This window comes from Amyelois transitella, chromosome 27 (assembly GCF_032362555.1).
Source record: "Amyelois transitella isolate CPQ chromosome 27, ilAmyTran1.1, whole genome shotgun sequence".
In the NCBI taxonomy this organism is placed as follows: domain Eukaryota; kingdom Metazoa; phylum Arthropoda; class Insecta; order Lepidoptera; family Pyralidae; genus Amyelois; species Amyelois transitella.
The window spans coordinates 3,329,902-3,348,170 of record NC_083530.1 but is presented as its reverse complement, the minus strand read 5'-3'; the positions used below and the strand labels follow the sequence as shown (position 1 = coordinate 3,348,170).

Below are 18,269 nucleotides of genomic sequence, written 5' to 3'. Positions count from 1 at the left end.
CAAGCAAATAAAACACTGCTGCAGTCGTTTTAGAAAAATATCGCAATGAATCTCTAAAGCTTAGTTGTTAGTGGTCTATTATTAAAACTGAAATAAATCGTATACGATTCGTCCGGTGGCAGATTTATGTGAGGCGGAAAAATATTTTTGAACACTTTTTCATCTAGAATTTATGTTGAACAAAAGTTTTTTCTATGCGGGATTTTATTTCAATATTTTTATAAGCTTCTTTCATCACCACTCCATTAAGTGGAGTTATATGATTATGATGATAAGACTTCTTTAGAAAAGAGCTCAAACCTATCTACCTAGATAAAAGGGAGGATACCTGATAAAAGGCATTATCATTATGTGATGAAATATAAATTAAGTGATGTTCGAAATGCCGTGTGGTTCCCGGCACCATTACAAAAAAGAAAAGGACCACTCCATTTCTTTCCCATGGATGTCGTAAAAGGCGACTAAGGGATAGGCTTATAAACTTGGGATTCCTCTTTTAGGCGATGGGCTAGCAACCTGTCACTATTTGAATCTCAATTCTATCACTAAGCCAAACAGCTGAGCGTGGCCTATCAGTCTTTTCAAGACTGGTGGCTCTATCTACCCCGCTAGGGATATAGACGTGATCATATTACATACATATGATCACGTCTATATCCCTAGCGGGTATGATGTTCGAAATATCCCACAACAATGTTTGTAATAATTATGATATTTAAGAAGTCCTACATAAAGTTCCGGCAACCATACGGCTACAGTACTCTTTTACTATTCACCATTCCTTTTGTTCACAGGTCAACTACGCACCAAAGATAAACATCACCGTCAATGACCAACCTAAAGGGAAAAAGGCGCATGTCCCTGAAGGACAAGATGCTGTTTTAGGTAAGTATACACCATCATCTCTGGTACTACGGCTTCGATTCTCGAGCCATCATCAACCTCAGGTTTTATTGCAGTCATAACCGTAATTAACTAGGCATTTCTCCTAGTTTTATCCTACTGGAGAAGACCCAGAGATGTGAAGACTGATCTGTCTACTTAATCAAAATTAATTAAATTCTAAATGCCGTGTAGTTTCCAGCACTTTAGAATAGAGCCACTCCTTATCTTTCCCATGGATGTCGTAAAAGGCCACTAAGGAATAGGCTTATAAACTTGGGATTCCTCTTGTAGGCGATGGGTTAGCAACCTGTCTCTATTTGAATCTCAATTCAGTCATGAAGCAATAAAGCTGAATGAGGCCTTTTAGTTCTTTCGAGATTGTTGGCTATGTCTACCCCTAAGAGATACAGACATCATTATATGTATGTAATTACATTCCATAAAAACTTAAAGTAAAAGATGGAGTTGTTGCTGTGGAATTGAACCACGGTTCACGTTTTATTAATTATGACTTTATTGCACCAGAAATAAAGTGCAATACGTGGACTTGTCATAATTAATGTGCCTGCTATTTAGAAAAAAAAACTGAAATTGTTATCAGGGTAGCGTGTTAAAGTTGCATCCTATAATCATTAGTAGTAAAATATTTCTAGGGATAGGCTTACAAACTTGGGATTCTTATTTTGGCGATGGGCTAGCAACCTGTCACTATTTGAATCTCAATTCTATCATTAAGCCAAATAGCTGAACGTGGCCATTCAGTCTTTTCAAGACTGTTGGCTCTGTCTATCCCACAAGGGATATAGACGTGACCATAATACGTATGTATAATATTCCTTTTTTGATCGCCAGGATGCATAGCGGATGGCAATCCAGCAAATATGTCATACAGATGGTTTATCAATGAGATTGGCGTCCCTGGAAACGGTACTCAATATGTAAGTAATCTGATCTTGAAACGAATTTTGGTGGAATTATTTTTAAGATGAAATTATCTCTGCCTACCCCTCCGGGAAAGAGGCGTGATTTTATGTATGTATGTATGTATGAAATTATGGACCTGATTCATAATCCTTCTTGCTTTAATTTAAGATTTGTTATAGATTACTCTATTATTTATTTTCAAATTTTGAAACAAGGTTTCACTTATTGACGTCAGATCACTTAAATTTAATTATAAGTACTACAGCTTCCACAGCGTATGTGTAGAAAAAGCGGTGGAACAAACTACACTACAGCATTTTCACCGGAGGTCAATTAACAAATGTAGATCTCTTAAATCTTTATCAATTGGTAGTTCTTGGGTCCAGTTTTAAGTTATGATAATTAGGTGTCAAACTGTACATACATACATACAGGTTTATTTACTACTACTACAATTATATGACTGCTATCTGACCACCATGATTTCTCCAGGTCAAACTTGGTTCGAAGTTATGAAATCCAGAGCTGGTGTTTCGCATTATTCTATTTTTTATGTCTAATATACGGGGTGATTTGTGAATATAGGTGTTTATAGTATCCTATTTTTGCCCCTTCTTCAAAGACTTAACGGTCGATATTTTGTTCATTTCTGATAGATATTTTAATACAATTTCCACTTACAGGTAATTTATAATGTAACAAGAAGTCATCATGAGACCATCATCAAATGCAAAGTCCACAATGCGATCGGAACAACTTTTGAAACTGTCACTTTGCAAGTGTCGTGTAAGTTATGAATCTGAATCATTACACTACTTTTTACTACAGCTTTTAAAAGTCATTAAAAAGACGAATATATTTTTAAACAAATTATTATCTTTTAAAGACTGTTGGCTCTGTTTGTTTGTTTGTTAATACTTTATTGTACATAACAAATATTAAGTAGTACATAAAAATACATTAAAAATAACGATGTACAAGGGCGGACATAAGTTCACCAGGTAATTTAAAGAAACATATTTTGTTAAGGGATAGTAGCTACTGCTAGGTACAATTACTACTCTGTAGTACTCTGTCTACCCCGGAAGGGATATAGACGTGATTTTATGTTTGTATGTATGTAATTATTGATGGTGCTCAAACTAAATTTAGGGGCATGTTGCCTCCAGAAAATCATATCTTCTTGTGAAATATATTTTTTTCCAAAACGTTTCTGGGTATTATTTGACCAAACTAATTCAATGAGAGGAGCTTGTATTCATCTTACTGAAATTCTGTTTGGTCATTAATTTGTTTGTTGTGTCAGTGCTAACATGTACAGTGTTAAGAAAGACTATAAACTAAGAACAGCGTTTAGACAGAGTGAAGAGAAAAAATGCCGTGTGGTTCCCGGCAATGCCGTGTGGTTCCCGGCACCAATACAAAAAAGAATAGGACCACTTCATCTCTTTCCCATGGATGTCGTAAAAGGCGACTAAGGGATAGGCTTATGAAATTGCGATCATTTTTTATAGGCGATGGGCTAGCAACCTGTCTCTATTTAGATCTCAATTCCATCATTAAGCCGAGCAGCTGAACGTGGCCATTCAGTCTTTTCGGGACTATTGGCTTTATCTACCCCGTAAGGGATATAGACGTGACTATATGTATGTATGTATGAAGAGAGAAACGTAGGATAAATGCTGAAAATAACTGAGTGTGTGAATGAAAACGCACAAAAATTAAAGAAAAAACAGTAACTATGATGTTAAAGAGTGTAGCAACAAATACAAATATAATTGCATGTAGAAAAAAAGCCAATGTAAGGGATCAAGTTCCTCTGACGGCAGCTGTACGGCCAACAAAACTAACCACCTCTCCAAAAAATTTATCAGGAGATGGTCAATTCAGTTTATCGTCTGCTGACCGTACATTTGTTTATGGATGATATTATTCCCAGATGCGCCAACATTTCGGAACCCGCCTAAAGACGTCGAAGCAGAAATTGGAACACCAATAACCCTGAGCTGTGACGTGGACAGCTACCCTGAGCCGGAGGTGGAGTGGTTCCATTACGAGGAAGATCAGAATATTGTAAGTATTTAATAAGTTAGAAAAAGAAAGGGCTACTCGTAATAAAATTGGGATTCTTCTTATTGGTGATAGACTAGCAAACTATAACTACTTATTTGAATCTCAAAGCCATATCAATACATCAGCATCATCAATATAGCTGTGAGTGGTTTTTAATTTTTTTCGAGACCGATTGATTTGTTTACCACGTAAGTGATAAAAACTATTTTTGTATGTCTGTTTAGAATTCCTTTTAAGACTTAGTTGCTTTCACTAGGCTGCTTTGAAAAGTAAAGTCTAACGGAAACACAATATACATAATAACATAGCATGATAAAAAAATATTGCTGCACAAATTTTGCTTAACTTAACTCTGGTTAAACGAAATTAGATTTGACAGCTTTTTATGCTTTGGTTACCATTAAGTACCTAAAATGGGGCAATTCACAACGAACCCACACTACTAAAAATATGACAATTATTCAAATTTAGACTCAGCTTTTGAATTTCCGCAAAGAGATTTTAAGATAGAACAACAATAATAAAATAACGTATCTTCGCTACTTTTCATCATTGTTTCAAGCGCCCTTTCTTTTTCATAAGGTACTTTCATTGTCTCTTATGTAATTACAATATTGTTTGAACGTTTCCCAACTTGACGGAGTTCTGATGAAACAGAAAATATTCTTAAAGCGTTATGTGGAAGTTTCCCAAATTGTTTTTGTTTCTTTTGAGTAAGATTTATGAGTAATGTTTCAATTTTTAGACTTCGGTATACATTATAATATTTTCTTTTAAAACGTAGTGGTAATATTGGCCTTTATATAACAATGTCATTAGTTTATCACATAACTTATAATCAAGTCTATGTCCCTTGCGGGGTAGACAGAGCCAACAGTCATCAAGAAACTGATAGGCCACGTTCAGCTGTTTGGAATAATGATAGAATTGAGATTCAAATAGTGACAAGTTGCTAGCCTATCGCGTACTTCTTCTTAACATGCGCTTTGGAAGCGGTTGTAGATATAATAAGATTAAAGTTATGTGACGTCAATAAGAGTGATACCTTGTATCCAATTGTGAAAATAAAATTACTCTATTCATCTCCTGTCCATTTAAAAGGGATCCAATCTGGAGGATAATAAATTAATTTCTCTAATTTGATGATTTTGTTTCAGCGTATCGGCAAAACAATGAACCTAACTCTAACAGCTGACACTCACACATCTGGACGATACTTGTGCAAAGCATTCGTTCAGGGATACCCAGTCATTCAGGCAGAGGCTTCGGTATTTATAAAAGGTAAGGAAAGATGAATAAATATAAATAAGTGTTAGGTATATTGAGAGCGTTAAGGAGTATGATGGGTGTGAAATTGAGTGACCGGATAAGGAACAGCGTGATAAGGGAATGTTGTGATGTGAAAGAAGCTGTAGTTACAGGAATAGAAAAGGGTATGTTGAGATAGTTCGGTCATGTGGAGAGGATGAATGAAAGCAGGCTGACTAAGCAGATATACAAGGAGAGTGTGGAGGGAAAGGTTGGAGTTGGAAGACCTAAACGAACGTATCTTGATCAAATTAAGGACATCCTGGTAAAGGGTCAGGTCAAAAGTACCCGAAACCGCCGAGCTTGCATGAAGGGAGTTATGAATGTGGATGAAGCGAAGGAAGTATGCAGAGATCGTGGCAAGTGGAAAGAGGTAGTCTCTGCCTACCCCTCCGGGAAAGAGACGTGATTTTGTGTATGTATGTATATTAAAACACAAAGTAAGAGTAATACGGAAGCTGCTGTTAAAATCGACGAAAATTGTTGCGAATAATTGAATAATTATTATTATCTGTTTACATAAAGAAACACTTTATAACCGTGCTAATATAGCAAACATCATGTCGGAGTTAACTGTATCCTACTTGCGTCATTACGAGTTATGGTAATTCAAAGTTATAGTAATAAAGTTCAAAGAAAAAGAAAAAGGATAGGGCCACTCCATCTCTTTCCCATGGATGTTATGTTAAAGGCGACTTGAGAATAGGCTTATAAACTTGGGATCCTTGTTTTAGACGATGGGCTTTATAAGCCTTTCCCTTAGTCACCTTATACGGCATCCATGGGTTAGATATGGGATGGGTTCGTAAATTCAACAACACACCGTATGTAAACTGTTAAGGAGCGACCCAATTCAACAAAAAGGTATCTAATAACCTTGTTCTGAAAGCCCATTAAATCGATATTCCCAAGGGCAGACACTTAAAAAGCGGAAACAATTTTTCACAATTCAATGCCTATCGTTGTCACAATAAGGTCCAAATCAAACTGCCAAATGAGTAAGGCAAATGAAGGGTTATCATGTCACTAAGGAATTATTTATTTGATTTTAATTTGACAGTATTTTATTGGAATTGTTTGAATTTCGTTTGGTACTTCATGAAATTTTGTTTCGGTAAAATAATATTCTCAACTGCTGCTTTGGTACGTAATATAACCAAAGTTATGATGATGTGTGTTCCGCCAACCTACTATATGCGTTTGTATTTAATATTTGTCTTTAACTATTTGCATGGAATACTATTGGCATAATATCGTTTGAAATGAAACTTTAGGTATTTTAGCGATAATATTTGATTTAGCAAACCTATAGGGCATGTTGAGAAAAGAACTTTTTCTGATTGGCCTGGATCTTGGATGTTTATCTATATATGTATTTATAATAAAATATAGTATCGTTTAGTTAGTATCTCGCAACACAAATCTCGAACTTACTTCGAGGCCAACTCAATCTGTATAATTTGTCCCGTATATATTTATTTATATATATATTTATGTATGTTAATTTATAACTGGTATTATACTTTTTAGGTCCACCAAAAATACTGTCTAACAACACACAGTTTGGCACCCAAGGGGATACAGTGAACATTGAATGTGCAGCCTTCTCCATACCCAGGATAGATAGCATCGTCTGGACTTTCGAAGGAAGAGAAATTGATACTATACACGATCAGGTAAAATGTTTAATTGATAAAAAACTGTGATAACTTTTCAAATATTTTTGTATTGTTAGAAATCATGATAATAAAGCTAATAGTAAACGTTATAACATACCAACAAATAAAAACATTAACGGAGAAAAGTAATGAATAGAGGACGCTCCACTTAACTCCACCGATAAGAGTTAACTCTTAAATTTAAGAAGAAGAATAATCCATGCAATTGGCAGTAGGAGACTGAAATATGTTTTTTTCCATTTATTTTGCGTTATATTTTTGTGACGAATTAAGTAGTCTTTGATTGGGTTTGTCAGAAGTAACTAAAGAGAGAGAAAAATAGAGAGAATGACTAAAAGGAGACGTAGAACAAATGAAGAAATGACTGTTTCATAAATTATTATATTTTTGATTCAATTTAGTTGTTTATAATGTACTTGTTACTAGCTTTTTAGGAGAAAAACGGAGCCTTTGTTACCTGTCTTAAAAGATTTTTGTCTCTGTGCCAAATACCTTCCAATTCGGTCTAAGTGTTTTGAGCTTACAAAGAAAAAGAAGCAAAGTAACAAATCTTTTTCTGTTGGTTTGTTTGTATGTTTGTAGTATATTTATTGCACAGAACTAATATAAGTATTTATCAGATCTTGATTCAAAATGTGTGGTCATATCCTTTCCCTGCTCGATCCCAATACAAACTAACCCAATTACTCAATATACCTTCTAATTCGGTCTAAGTGTTTTGAGCTTACAAAGAAAAAGAAGCAAAGTAAACAAATCTTTTCTCTGTTGGTTTGTTTGTATGTTTGTAGTATATTTATTGCACAGAACTAATATAAGTATTTATCAGATCTTGATTCAAAATGTGTGGTCATATCCTTTCCCTGCTCGATCCCAATACAAACTAACCCAATTACTCAATTACCCAGGACTACGCTTTCCTCGAGGACCTACAAGCGGGGGGTGTGGTCAACTCCACTCTGATTATACGGGAGAGCCAATCGAGACACTTCGGGAGATACAAGTGTAACGTATCCAATGACTTCGGAAGTGATTCTATGGAGATCCTGTTGAAGGCTAACAGTAAGTTTATTTATAAAGATTTGTGACTAGTGTTACGGAATATGAACTTAACGATTGTATGTTAGTTATATGATAAAAACATAATATTTTTACCTATATATTTATGCTTTGTAGGAATTTTAATTTTTTTTGCTTTTTCATTCTTTCATTTTTAAGCGTTTATTTATCTTTTAATCGATTTTACCAAAGTCTTATTGAAACAGCAGACAGCTTTAAGTACACGTTTTGTAACTCCAAAATTGATCTCTCATCGTTTTTAAAGTGGCAGTCTAAATTATATTAGGGGCAAAAATAATATTCTGTTCAAGAACACAAAAAATGTAATAATGATGAAAGGAAAACTTACACAGAGGTATTTTCTTGGTAGTTATCTAAGTAAGGTTGCTTTTGATCTATTATTCAGTTTAAATAAGAAGAATGAAAAAGAATACGGATCTCATTTCTTGGAGGATAAAAAGTAATAATATTGATGTTATAATAATATACATGCAAACAATCATAGGAAACATATACTTAGTCGAATTGAAAAAAATACGAGACATAATATAAATAACAGTAAACATACAAACATTCCTAGATCAAAAGACTCCCTTCAAAGCTGAAAACATGTTTGATGAAGCCGTTCGTAATGATTATATTTGCCAACACGATGTTTATGAGAAACGATATATTTGAAATTGAACCATCTCAAAATCATATATGAACTCAGTAAACGTATGCTTGAAATGAGATGTCTCTAGTTAATGATAGAAATAAATTAGTGTTTGCTGAAGGTGTTGATATTTCTAGAAGTTTCGTCCTATTCATTCTTGAGCGGAAATAGAATTTAAGGTTTCGTGCAAATTTTGTCTCGTTATTCTACGTGTGTCAATTAAAAGTTACAAATACATTTCAAAGAAACCATACTTCATGCTTAAATTGAAGGTCAAATGCAACAATAAATTATTATAATAGGTTCTTAACAAGATCACCTTGGGCATACATAGTAATATACATTCATAGTTAATAGTCTAAAGATCATACTTACCTACAAGATAAGCTTAGCTTACATGCAAAACTAACTGATCTTAATTATAATGTACACCTATTGGATCCATCTAAATTCTTCGACTTTACATTTAATGGATAACAGTCTAAGTTATTATATTATACCCAAACTAAATTAATTAAACCAATACAAAAAAGAATATGACCACTCCATCTCTTTCCCATGGATGTCGTAAAAAGCGACTAAGGGATAGGCTTACAAACTTGGGATTCTTTTTTAGGCGATGGGCTAGCAACCTGTCACTAGTAGTATCTCAATTCTATCGTTAAGCCAAATAGCTGAACGTGGCCATTCAGTCTTTTCAAGACTGTAGGCTTTGTCTACCCCGCAAGGGATATAGACGTGACGATATGTATGTATGTAAATTAATTAATTAAACATTAATTTAAACTTGAACAAAATCATCAGTAATATTCTTCCCCAGCGTTCCGATACTACGAAATATTTTTACAAAATTCCATCCTCCATAAACATTGCGGGATATGACCGTTATCCTGAATGGTGTCGATCCCCATTACGGTCCAAACGACCACGTATTATCGCGGACGTATCGCCGTTTTAACTTTATGCCTTGCTCGTAAGTGTGCATCTATCATTTGGTTCGCTGTGATTTTAGAAGCATCTTATTTTGTGTAGTGGAATTCTTCAATTTACATACATACTTATACGGGACAAATTACACAGATTGATTTAGCCTCGAAGTAAGTTCGAGACTTGTTTTACGAGATACTAACTCAACTATATAAAATTTTATGATAAATACTTATCAAGATAAACGTCCAAGACCCAGGACAATCAGAAAAGTTCTTCTTTTTTCATCATAGATTTTGTAAATTATGGATGTTTCTTATTTTAAAGGTAAGGCTAAATTTTATTTCGATCGCGACATTTTATTATTTAAAGAAAATTTGACAAAAAATAAAAATGATCAGAAAAAATATATTTTTCGATAATAGAATAGATGGTCTTACTCAATAATTTGTAATCATTAACAAATCACGCAGATAGCACGAAAAACAACTAAAAGACCAAAAATATTGCAACAAAATATTTAATACGGATGCTTAATATCAGGTAGACGAGCATAAAAAAATACCTAAACTATTCATAAAAGTCTGTGTAATTTTTTTTTTTAAATCTGTGAGAGAAAAATGTCAAATATTTCTTGTGCAAGTATTATTTAGTATAAATCCATCACTGAATGGTAACATTTATTCCAGAAACGTTCCCGCTCCTTTTGATTCTATTCGGAGTGACATCTGGAACCATTATGGTGGCGGCTCTGATAATGTTAGTGATACTATGTCAGAGGAAGCAGAGGAAGAACAAGCAGACGCAAGTGACTGAGAAACCAGACGTGACTGTTACAGCCGAGGAATTGTTCAAAGATAACGATAGGAATTCGAACATAAGTGATTTGAAACTCGAACTGAGACAAGCGAATGGGAGTTGTGAAATTGTAAGTATTTATACTTATATTTTGTTTATATGTACTTCTCTTTACCGATAAAGCTTATTGTATGATGCCTAGGGTATGATATTGTCATTTATTTATTTTGAATAGTGTATAATGTGTAACCATGACCTAATCCCCTAAGCCCCGTAATTATCTCACCTATTCTAAGATCGTAGTGGAAGGTATTATGCGGATTTTAACCAGAATGATGTGAAAGAAGGTTAGGATCATGCAGTGGAAACTGAAGAAGCAGGTCAAAATATGGGCTAATACATTTTATTTGATTTAATTTTAACGCTAACAAGTTTTAACGTGAATGTCAAAATGTTTATTAGTATTTTTTGGTGAAAGTGTATAATAAAAACGTTTAACAGAATTCCTTTTAATGGACTTATTTTCCCCTGTTAGACATAATATAAATGATTCCTAGAATTGAATGTTCCAATAACTTTGGTATTCGTTGCTAAGTGTTATTAGAACAATATTATTTTATTTATTATTGTATTTCGTCTTAGTTATGTCTATCAAAAAGAATCTTTTCTTATTATTTGTTTATATTTCAATAACGAATAACCTGATTTGTACCGTTGTTGTTTAAAAGCCGTTCGTTTACTGTAAATGCTACTGAAATAGTTACTGATTTAGAAATGAAATGGTTACTTCAATGTGTTTTAGAAATACATAATGTGGCATTTTTAAAAAGGTTGACTAAATAAATAAAACTTGAAGAAATAACGGAAATTGGAATTTGATTATAAAACTAAATCTAATATCCTATAGACTCACATTAGAATTCATCCAATCTAATTCTAGTTGAATTTGGACCACTAACACCAAACTTAATTTATTAAATATTTCTTTCTGATTCCCACTTAATATTTTTCTCATTGAATTTGGTTTCTAAAATCATTACTCTTTCCAGGACTACTCCAACACCGGTTCAGATAGCACTCTCTGCTCCAACGCCAAACTAGGAACAGTGCCGGCGGTAGGCGCTCCTCTCGGCGTGGCTCAAAACTATCCTTACAGATATAGCAACGACTACACTGATCCCGCCTACGCTGACTGTTATAAGGTAATGCCCGATCGCAATTAACGCACCCTGGGCTCCCAAGTGCTACAGTGGAGGGTTCAAAAAGGCCTTTAAGCTTAATTTAACTAGACATTTTGTTTTCAAACAGATACCTGATATAATATTCGTTTTGATCGGATTTGATAGAAAGATTTAACTATTTCCAGGCGGACAATTTTTTGTTTTTCTGAAATTTCTCACGGATGAAAAATTTCGGGCAAAATTTTAAATGACATAGACACTTTTGCCCTTTGTGATTTTTCTGATATTTTTTCATGGAAACCATTTTTGACGAACATGAACAGAACGTTGGAGTCAAAACCCTAAATATAAATTGAAATTAATTATTAGTTTGAAACTGTGATGGGATTCTAGGTTGTAAATCTACGTACTCATTACGCTACTTGTTTCTCTAGTCGAATATCACTCGTCCTCTGAGTCTCTAATAAATAAATGCGATCGCAAATGTATATGTAATTCTACTTCAAAATACAGACTGTATTTCCCTCACAATATGAGCTTTAAAAGACACTCCACGCTCCATGGGAATCACGAAAAGGCTTTTGTTATCCAGTGAAGCATAACTTAAGATTGGATTTCTAAGCTATGTCTAATCTAATTCAGTCACATTGTTGTCGCGATTAGAAGTTAATTACTCTTGATTTGTCACATCTCCAATACTTACTTTCAGATAATTACGTAACTGTACTCAATTGTTTAATTCAGCTGGATTATTCACCAAATTATACAATATTTTTTTGCTGTAGAAAATTAGAAAATTTCCACGTTAGAAGTTATCAGTAAATTTTAAATTAAATACTTTGTTTCATTTTCATTTCAATTCATCTTTTTACGTTATTTTTTTAACTTCATTTCATCTTTTTATGAGCATATGTCCGTTAAAAAGTACATTTTTTTTTAACCAGAATGTCATGTGGGCGTTACTTATTAGCATAACAGAAATAGCATGAGGCTTCATGGAAAATTATTTACCTAAACACAAATACTAACAAGGATAAAATATTTCCTCTTTTGTGTTTATAAATATCAAAAACTTTCTGTTAAAAGAACTTCGAAGGAGTTTCATTGAATACAGACTTCAAAGGGTATTTTTTTCCAATTTGCAACTTTTTAACTTTCTGCTTTTGCTATTGGTTGCTTTCTAAAAACATACAAATATAAATTTGTTAAGGTTGTATAATTTAGAGAGTTATTTCCTTCAAAACAATGAATTGTTCACTAAATAGGTACAAAAGTTTTTCAAGTTTAAAAATGTTTCTTAAAATAAATATGTTTTTTGGTTTCATTTTGTTTGGGATATGATTTAAATGAATGGCTTATAAAATCCAGAAGATTTATAAAATTTAATAGGTATCTAATTTTACTGAGTTTTACTAATTTGCTCTATAGTTTTACATAAATTTTAAAACAATGTTGCTAATTCAAATTTTTTTCTGGTTTAATAACGTCTTAAAGACAAATCTCAGCGAGTTTCCTCAATCAAAACATTAATAATCATTCATTCATTCATATAATCACGTCCATACCCCTTGTCGGGTGGTCAGAGCTAGCAGTCTTGAAAGACTTATATGATATAAGGCCACGTTTAGCGGTTAAGCTTAATTATAGAAATGAGATTCAAAACAATTGCTAGCCCATCGCCTAAAAGAAAAATTTATAAGCCTCTCCCTTAAAATACCTTAAAAAGAAAATACTTAAACTTACAAATTCTTAAAAAAAGATCTGATACTTATTGAGTTTATAATAAACAACAAATACTTCATAATATAAGTATGATACTACAATGGATTGAAACTTAATCTTCGTTCTTGGCAATTTAGTCATCCAATTGAATGCCCTTTTGACTCATTTATTAACACCTTATTTATTTGACAGGTAAATGGATATGGTAATGGTTACCAAACGTATGTTCATTATGCCCACGATTACACTCCTGGATCGCTACGAGTGACGTCACCTACACTTGGTGGTGATAAAATGACGCCAAATCGGTAAGAAATTTTCATTTTAATTTATCATCTAAACACGTGAATATTTAAGCAGTGATATATTTTAAAAAAAGGGCCTAATGGTTGACTGGTACCTACATAATGCTTTTAGCATCCGCCAATTGTGATATACCTACATTTGTATTTTTAAGTTAAAATAAATATATAAATAAATAATCACTTTTTATTTTTCAATAGGCACATTAAAAATATTCGATTGCTAAATTCTAATAGCTTTTAGGCATATCGTTATTTATCTATCATATAACTTGTGTTAAAGTTAAGCTAAATTAAAGTACTACTAATTAAGTGATCATATTTGTTTTACTTATTGAAGCTATTCATTGAGAAGCTTAATACAACACTTTTATACGTAGTATTATCCTTAGTGTTTTAGAAAATGTATGTAATATTGAAATATATATTAAATTCAATAGGTCTGTCAATGGTAGCTTACCAAGAAGCATAGATACACCTTCAACTGTACAGTTCAATCCAAACAGTGGGTCCCAAAATAACTCCTTGCAGAGGTCCGGCAAAAGACAGGACAGTTCCAGCGCTTTAAATAGTATAGGGCTACCAAACCCGGAGGGTAAGTTTCAATCATGTTGACATTAAATAAATATTTATTAAATGTTCGGTAATTAGATTTTAAAAAATTTATTAAACAAAAATTGCGAATAAAGACTATTGTAAAATTTATAAATAATTTTACAAACTTTTATATGTACTGTTTTAAGTGCTCAGTTATAAGATAGTGAACTTATTGCAGGAGTGAACAGAATTCCCAATGGTGGATTAATACACGGCGTGGATGTCAGATACGCCGCTACTTATGGAAACCCGCACTTAAGGACAGGAGGGGGGTTAGGTTTCGCTAATACTGTAAATACTGCAAAACCTGCGTCGACTCCTGCGCCGCCTCCGTATTCATCTGTTAGAACTTCTGTGGTGTTACCTTCTGGTATGTTTTAGTATGAAATAACATCAATTATTAATTCTTAACCCTTTAATTCGCAACGTTAGATATACATAACACACACATTTCGAAAATTCTACCTTCAAAACAATATCGATTCTACAGCGGTTTTTTCGATAAGTTAGTTAAAGACATCACTACCCACCCATAGCAAAATATAAAACGTTATTTAGTTGTACATTTTGAAATTGAGGTACAAAATAGCGTCCCGACCACGAACTGCTCCCGCGCACAAGGTAAAAAATATAATTTTTGTTTAATTAAAAGCATGATTTTTCGTTATATTTTACATTAAATATGTTTTTATGTTTGCATTCTACAATTATTAGTACAAAATATTACTAACAAAATCATTTTGTGTTTTCTATAACATGTAAAAGTGGAATGTTAGCTATAATGAACATTGCGAAGCTAACGGTGATTGAGGCGAAGTTACGAATGTTAACAATAACTAACATTGCGAAATGATGAGCAATATATTTAGGCTTTTTTATTTTAAATAACCATGGTGTTGGAGGGTGTTTGCATGAATGGTGGCTTGATTTTGTTCTAGCATAAGTTGCGCTTAGAGCGTGTGAAGAAGATTCTGGTCCTCATCCCTCCACGTAATGCTTCTTCTAGTGATAGCAGTATATCAAACGGTGACAAAGACATAGTAAAAGACGAAACTGTTTATAGTTCTGCACTTCCCTCTCTAGATTCGTCTTTGGAGCGTCTGAATATTATAGACGAGTCACATGATGATACGCTTTTGCCTGAAGACGTGATACCATCCACTCCGTCTATTTCCGAAGTTCTCGCATCACATAATTTACCACAAGATTTGCCTGCCATTCAATCAATATCATCTGTCTTGTCCGTTCCACCAACTCCTGAAGCTTCAAGTGTACCCAAGATCACTCGTTCAAGAAAGAGACCTTTACGAACCTACTTTATAAAAAAAAAGACAGCATTCATTAAAACAACCCTTGAATTTTGAATGGGAAGGCGGCAGATTTAAATAACCTGCAATTTTGGACGAAATAACTTTTATTAAATTTGGCTCTGAATCAAAGTTGCCATCTGAATACTTTTTCGATTTCTTTAATGAAGATGTTATAAAAATTATTATAGAAAACACAAATTTATATGCCGTTCAAAAATTTCTAAAAAATATCAATTTCAATTTGAGTTGAAAGCGTTACGAACAGATACGTAAATTTTTACACTTTGTCGACAATACCCGACCAAATGATGATCATTATTTCAAAGTTCGGCCGATTTTTGAAGTAATACGTCAAACCTGTCTTAAAATTTAAGAAGAACATTGGTACAGTGTTGAAATGATGGTGCCCTATAAAGGAACCAGAGCAAAAAAGCAAAGAAGTGGGGTTTTAAAATATTTGTCAGGGCAGAAGTATCTGGTAGGTAAAAAAAATCAAAAACCGACGGGACCGAGGCCTTCTGATACGATTCGCCGTGACCACGTGGGTCACATGCCTGACTTCATAGCAACTCCAGGCAAAAGCAAATTTTGTAAGAATGGCATGACAACTGTTATAATGTTCTAAATGTTATTTGAGATTATGTTTTGAGAAGAAATGCAACTGTTTTAAAAAAAATTCATGATCAATAATATTTTTAGGTTCATGACAGTTTTTAAAAGAGTTCCATTAAACCATTCTATATTTTTGAAGATATAATAATAATAAATGTTTAAAAAAACTCAATAGAAATTTTATTTTTATTTTCCTGTAGCTTTCGCATTGTTAAAAATACATAACGGTATTTTTGAACTCTTAAATGCTGGCCACTTCGTAATGTTACGTATTTTAAACATCCATTTATTAAAAAAATACATATAATTAAATTTTTTAAATATTTTTTAGACTTAGTATATTACATTACTAAATCAAATAATTAAAAAAATATAACAATTTTTAATACAATTCTTGTTGCGAACTAAAGGGTTAACTTTGATTATTATTATTATTTTTCTTTCATTTACTTTGTTGACGATTCATTTACGTGTTTTAGGATATTTCTGTCATTTACGCAAGTTTCACAACATACACATACATAATTATGGTCACGTCTATATACCTTGCGGGGTAGATAGAGCCAACAGTCTTGAAAAGACTGAAAAGCCACGTTAAGCTATTTGGCTTAATGATAGAAATGAAAATAATATAGTGACAGGTTGCTAACCCATCACTCAAAAAAAAATAGCCTAAGCCTATCCCTTAGTCGCAAGTTTCAAAAAGCTTTGAATATTTTTTATAGTACTAAAGTACAAAAACAAAAATATTATAATATAAATGCAAGTCGTTTGTTACCAAACAAATTGTTATTTTTAAAACAATAAAAATTTATTTGCTTCTACTATCTTGTATTTTTTAATGTTACATGAATTTCTTCTCAAGGTAACTCATCACATTCCATCACATCACCAACGAGCCTTGCTTCTCCTCTTTGTACTACAAGTCCAATTACTACGTCAACTATGTCGACAGACAGCACGCAGCCTGCGGTATGTACATTTTATTTTACAGCGAACAACTAACAGCCGAAATTAGTTGAAAATTTATCAAAAAAGTACTTCGTTATAAAAGGAGTATTAATAGAGGATTTCTCGGGATCTCCACTAATATGGAGAAACTGGATAATACTAAAACGAAGAAATTCTTTTTAGTATAATCTTTAATACACAAAAAAAAATTAAAAATATCACAGATAATAAAAATGTTTTACTTTTCCTCAATATGGCATTAAGTGTTCATGATAATGCTGATGTTATATCGATAATGATTCAAATAATTTGTCTTTTGAGAACAACTGTTTTTTTCCCATTTCTAAATTTTTATCAATAATATCTAAAGTATCTTTAGAAAGGTAGTTGTAACTATAACTGAATAGTAATAAGCTTCAATCAAATTATTTGTTTAACAGGTCGGTGTTGCCACATCGTCTGGAACTCCCCAATCACCTAGTGCTCATTATATATTAGCGCCATCCACTAGAACCATTAGTAATGCTACGGTTACAAAGAAAGGTAAGATTTGAATTTGACAGCAGTTAGACTGAATTTTTGATAATTTCGACTTTCTTTTTTTTTTGACAGTAGATTCTTACAAGTAAGGATTAAAAAAACAATGTGTAAGTAAGTTTCCTTGTCAGCTCTTTACCGTTATACCACTCAACCAACTTTGTTGGTCTTTGAAAAAAGATATGAGGGGACAATTCCTACGGGAGTGGACATAATGAAAACTTTAATTTAACCTTGGTGTAACTGCTGGCGAAACCTATTAAATAATAAATGAGTAGAATGTTTTTTTTAACAAATATTGTTGATTATCAAATATGTACATTATTATTGATTAAAAAGTAATGAAAATGAATCATTGTAGCTTAAATTTAACACTTAATACTAACAGTCTGTTTTATTTTTCTAGGTAATGGCCATCAGCCGCCCTTAGCGACCCACGTTTAACTAAAATTAATGAATTCCGTGTAAAAATATTTTAGGATCCTACAAATTAGGGATTTTACCAGTGAATTTAAACATTTTAGTGAGAAAACTGTGAAGTGTTTTCGAAATATCATGAACAAGGTGTGACTTTTAAGAACAAATGTGTTGTGAATTTATATAAACTATTATTCTTATATGTTTCTATGTGCTTTCGGTATTAAATATCATATTATCATTAATTTCTTGTTTAAACTACTATTTTGTAACTAAGTGTTGCTTTAGTGTTTTATTTTCAAAGATGAAAATTCAGTCAATTTACTCTATTGTCA

At 32.8% G+C, this 18,269-nt stretch overlaps 1 protein-coding gene across 1 annotated transcript in view; it reads left to right on the top strand.

Moving 5' to 3' along the window:
- The window catches only part of LOC106140441 (irregular chiasm C-roughest protein), a 44,573-nt gene extending 26,612 nt beyond the window's left edge, over positions 1-17,961 (top strand). The window contains exons 7-21 of the mRNA XM_013342036.1: positions 795-885; positions 1,738-1,823; positions 2,493-2,595; positions 3,749-3,882; positions 5,040-5,163; positions 6,721-6,866; positions 7,775-7,928; positions 10,197-10,435; positions 11,355-11,507; positions 13,401-13,516; positions 13,951-14,105; positions 14,289-14,477; positions 16,895-17,001; positions 17,421-17,523; positions 17,924-17,961. Of these exons, the coding sequence (XP_013197490.1) occupies positions 795-885; positions 1,738-1,823; positions 2,493-2,595; positions 3,749-3,882; positions 5,040-5,163; positions 6,721-6,866; positions 7,775-7,928; positions 10,197-10,435; positions 11,355-11,507; positions 13,401-13,516; positions 13,951-14,105; positions 14,289-14,477; positions 16,895-17,001; positions 17,421-17,523; positions 17,924-17,961 (1,938 nt within the window). The remainder of the gene's footprint in view (positions 1-794; positions 886-1,737; positions 1,824-2,492; positions 2,596-3,748; positions 3,883-5,039; positions 5,164-6,720; positions 6,867-7,774; positions 7,929-10,196; positions 10,436-11,354; positions 11,508-13,400; positions 13,517-13,950; positions 14,106-14,288; positions 14,478-16,894; positions 17,002-17,420; positions 17,524-17,923) is intronic.
- The last annotated feature ends 308 nt before the right edge of the window (positions 17,962-18,269 follow it).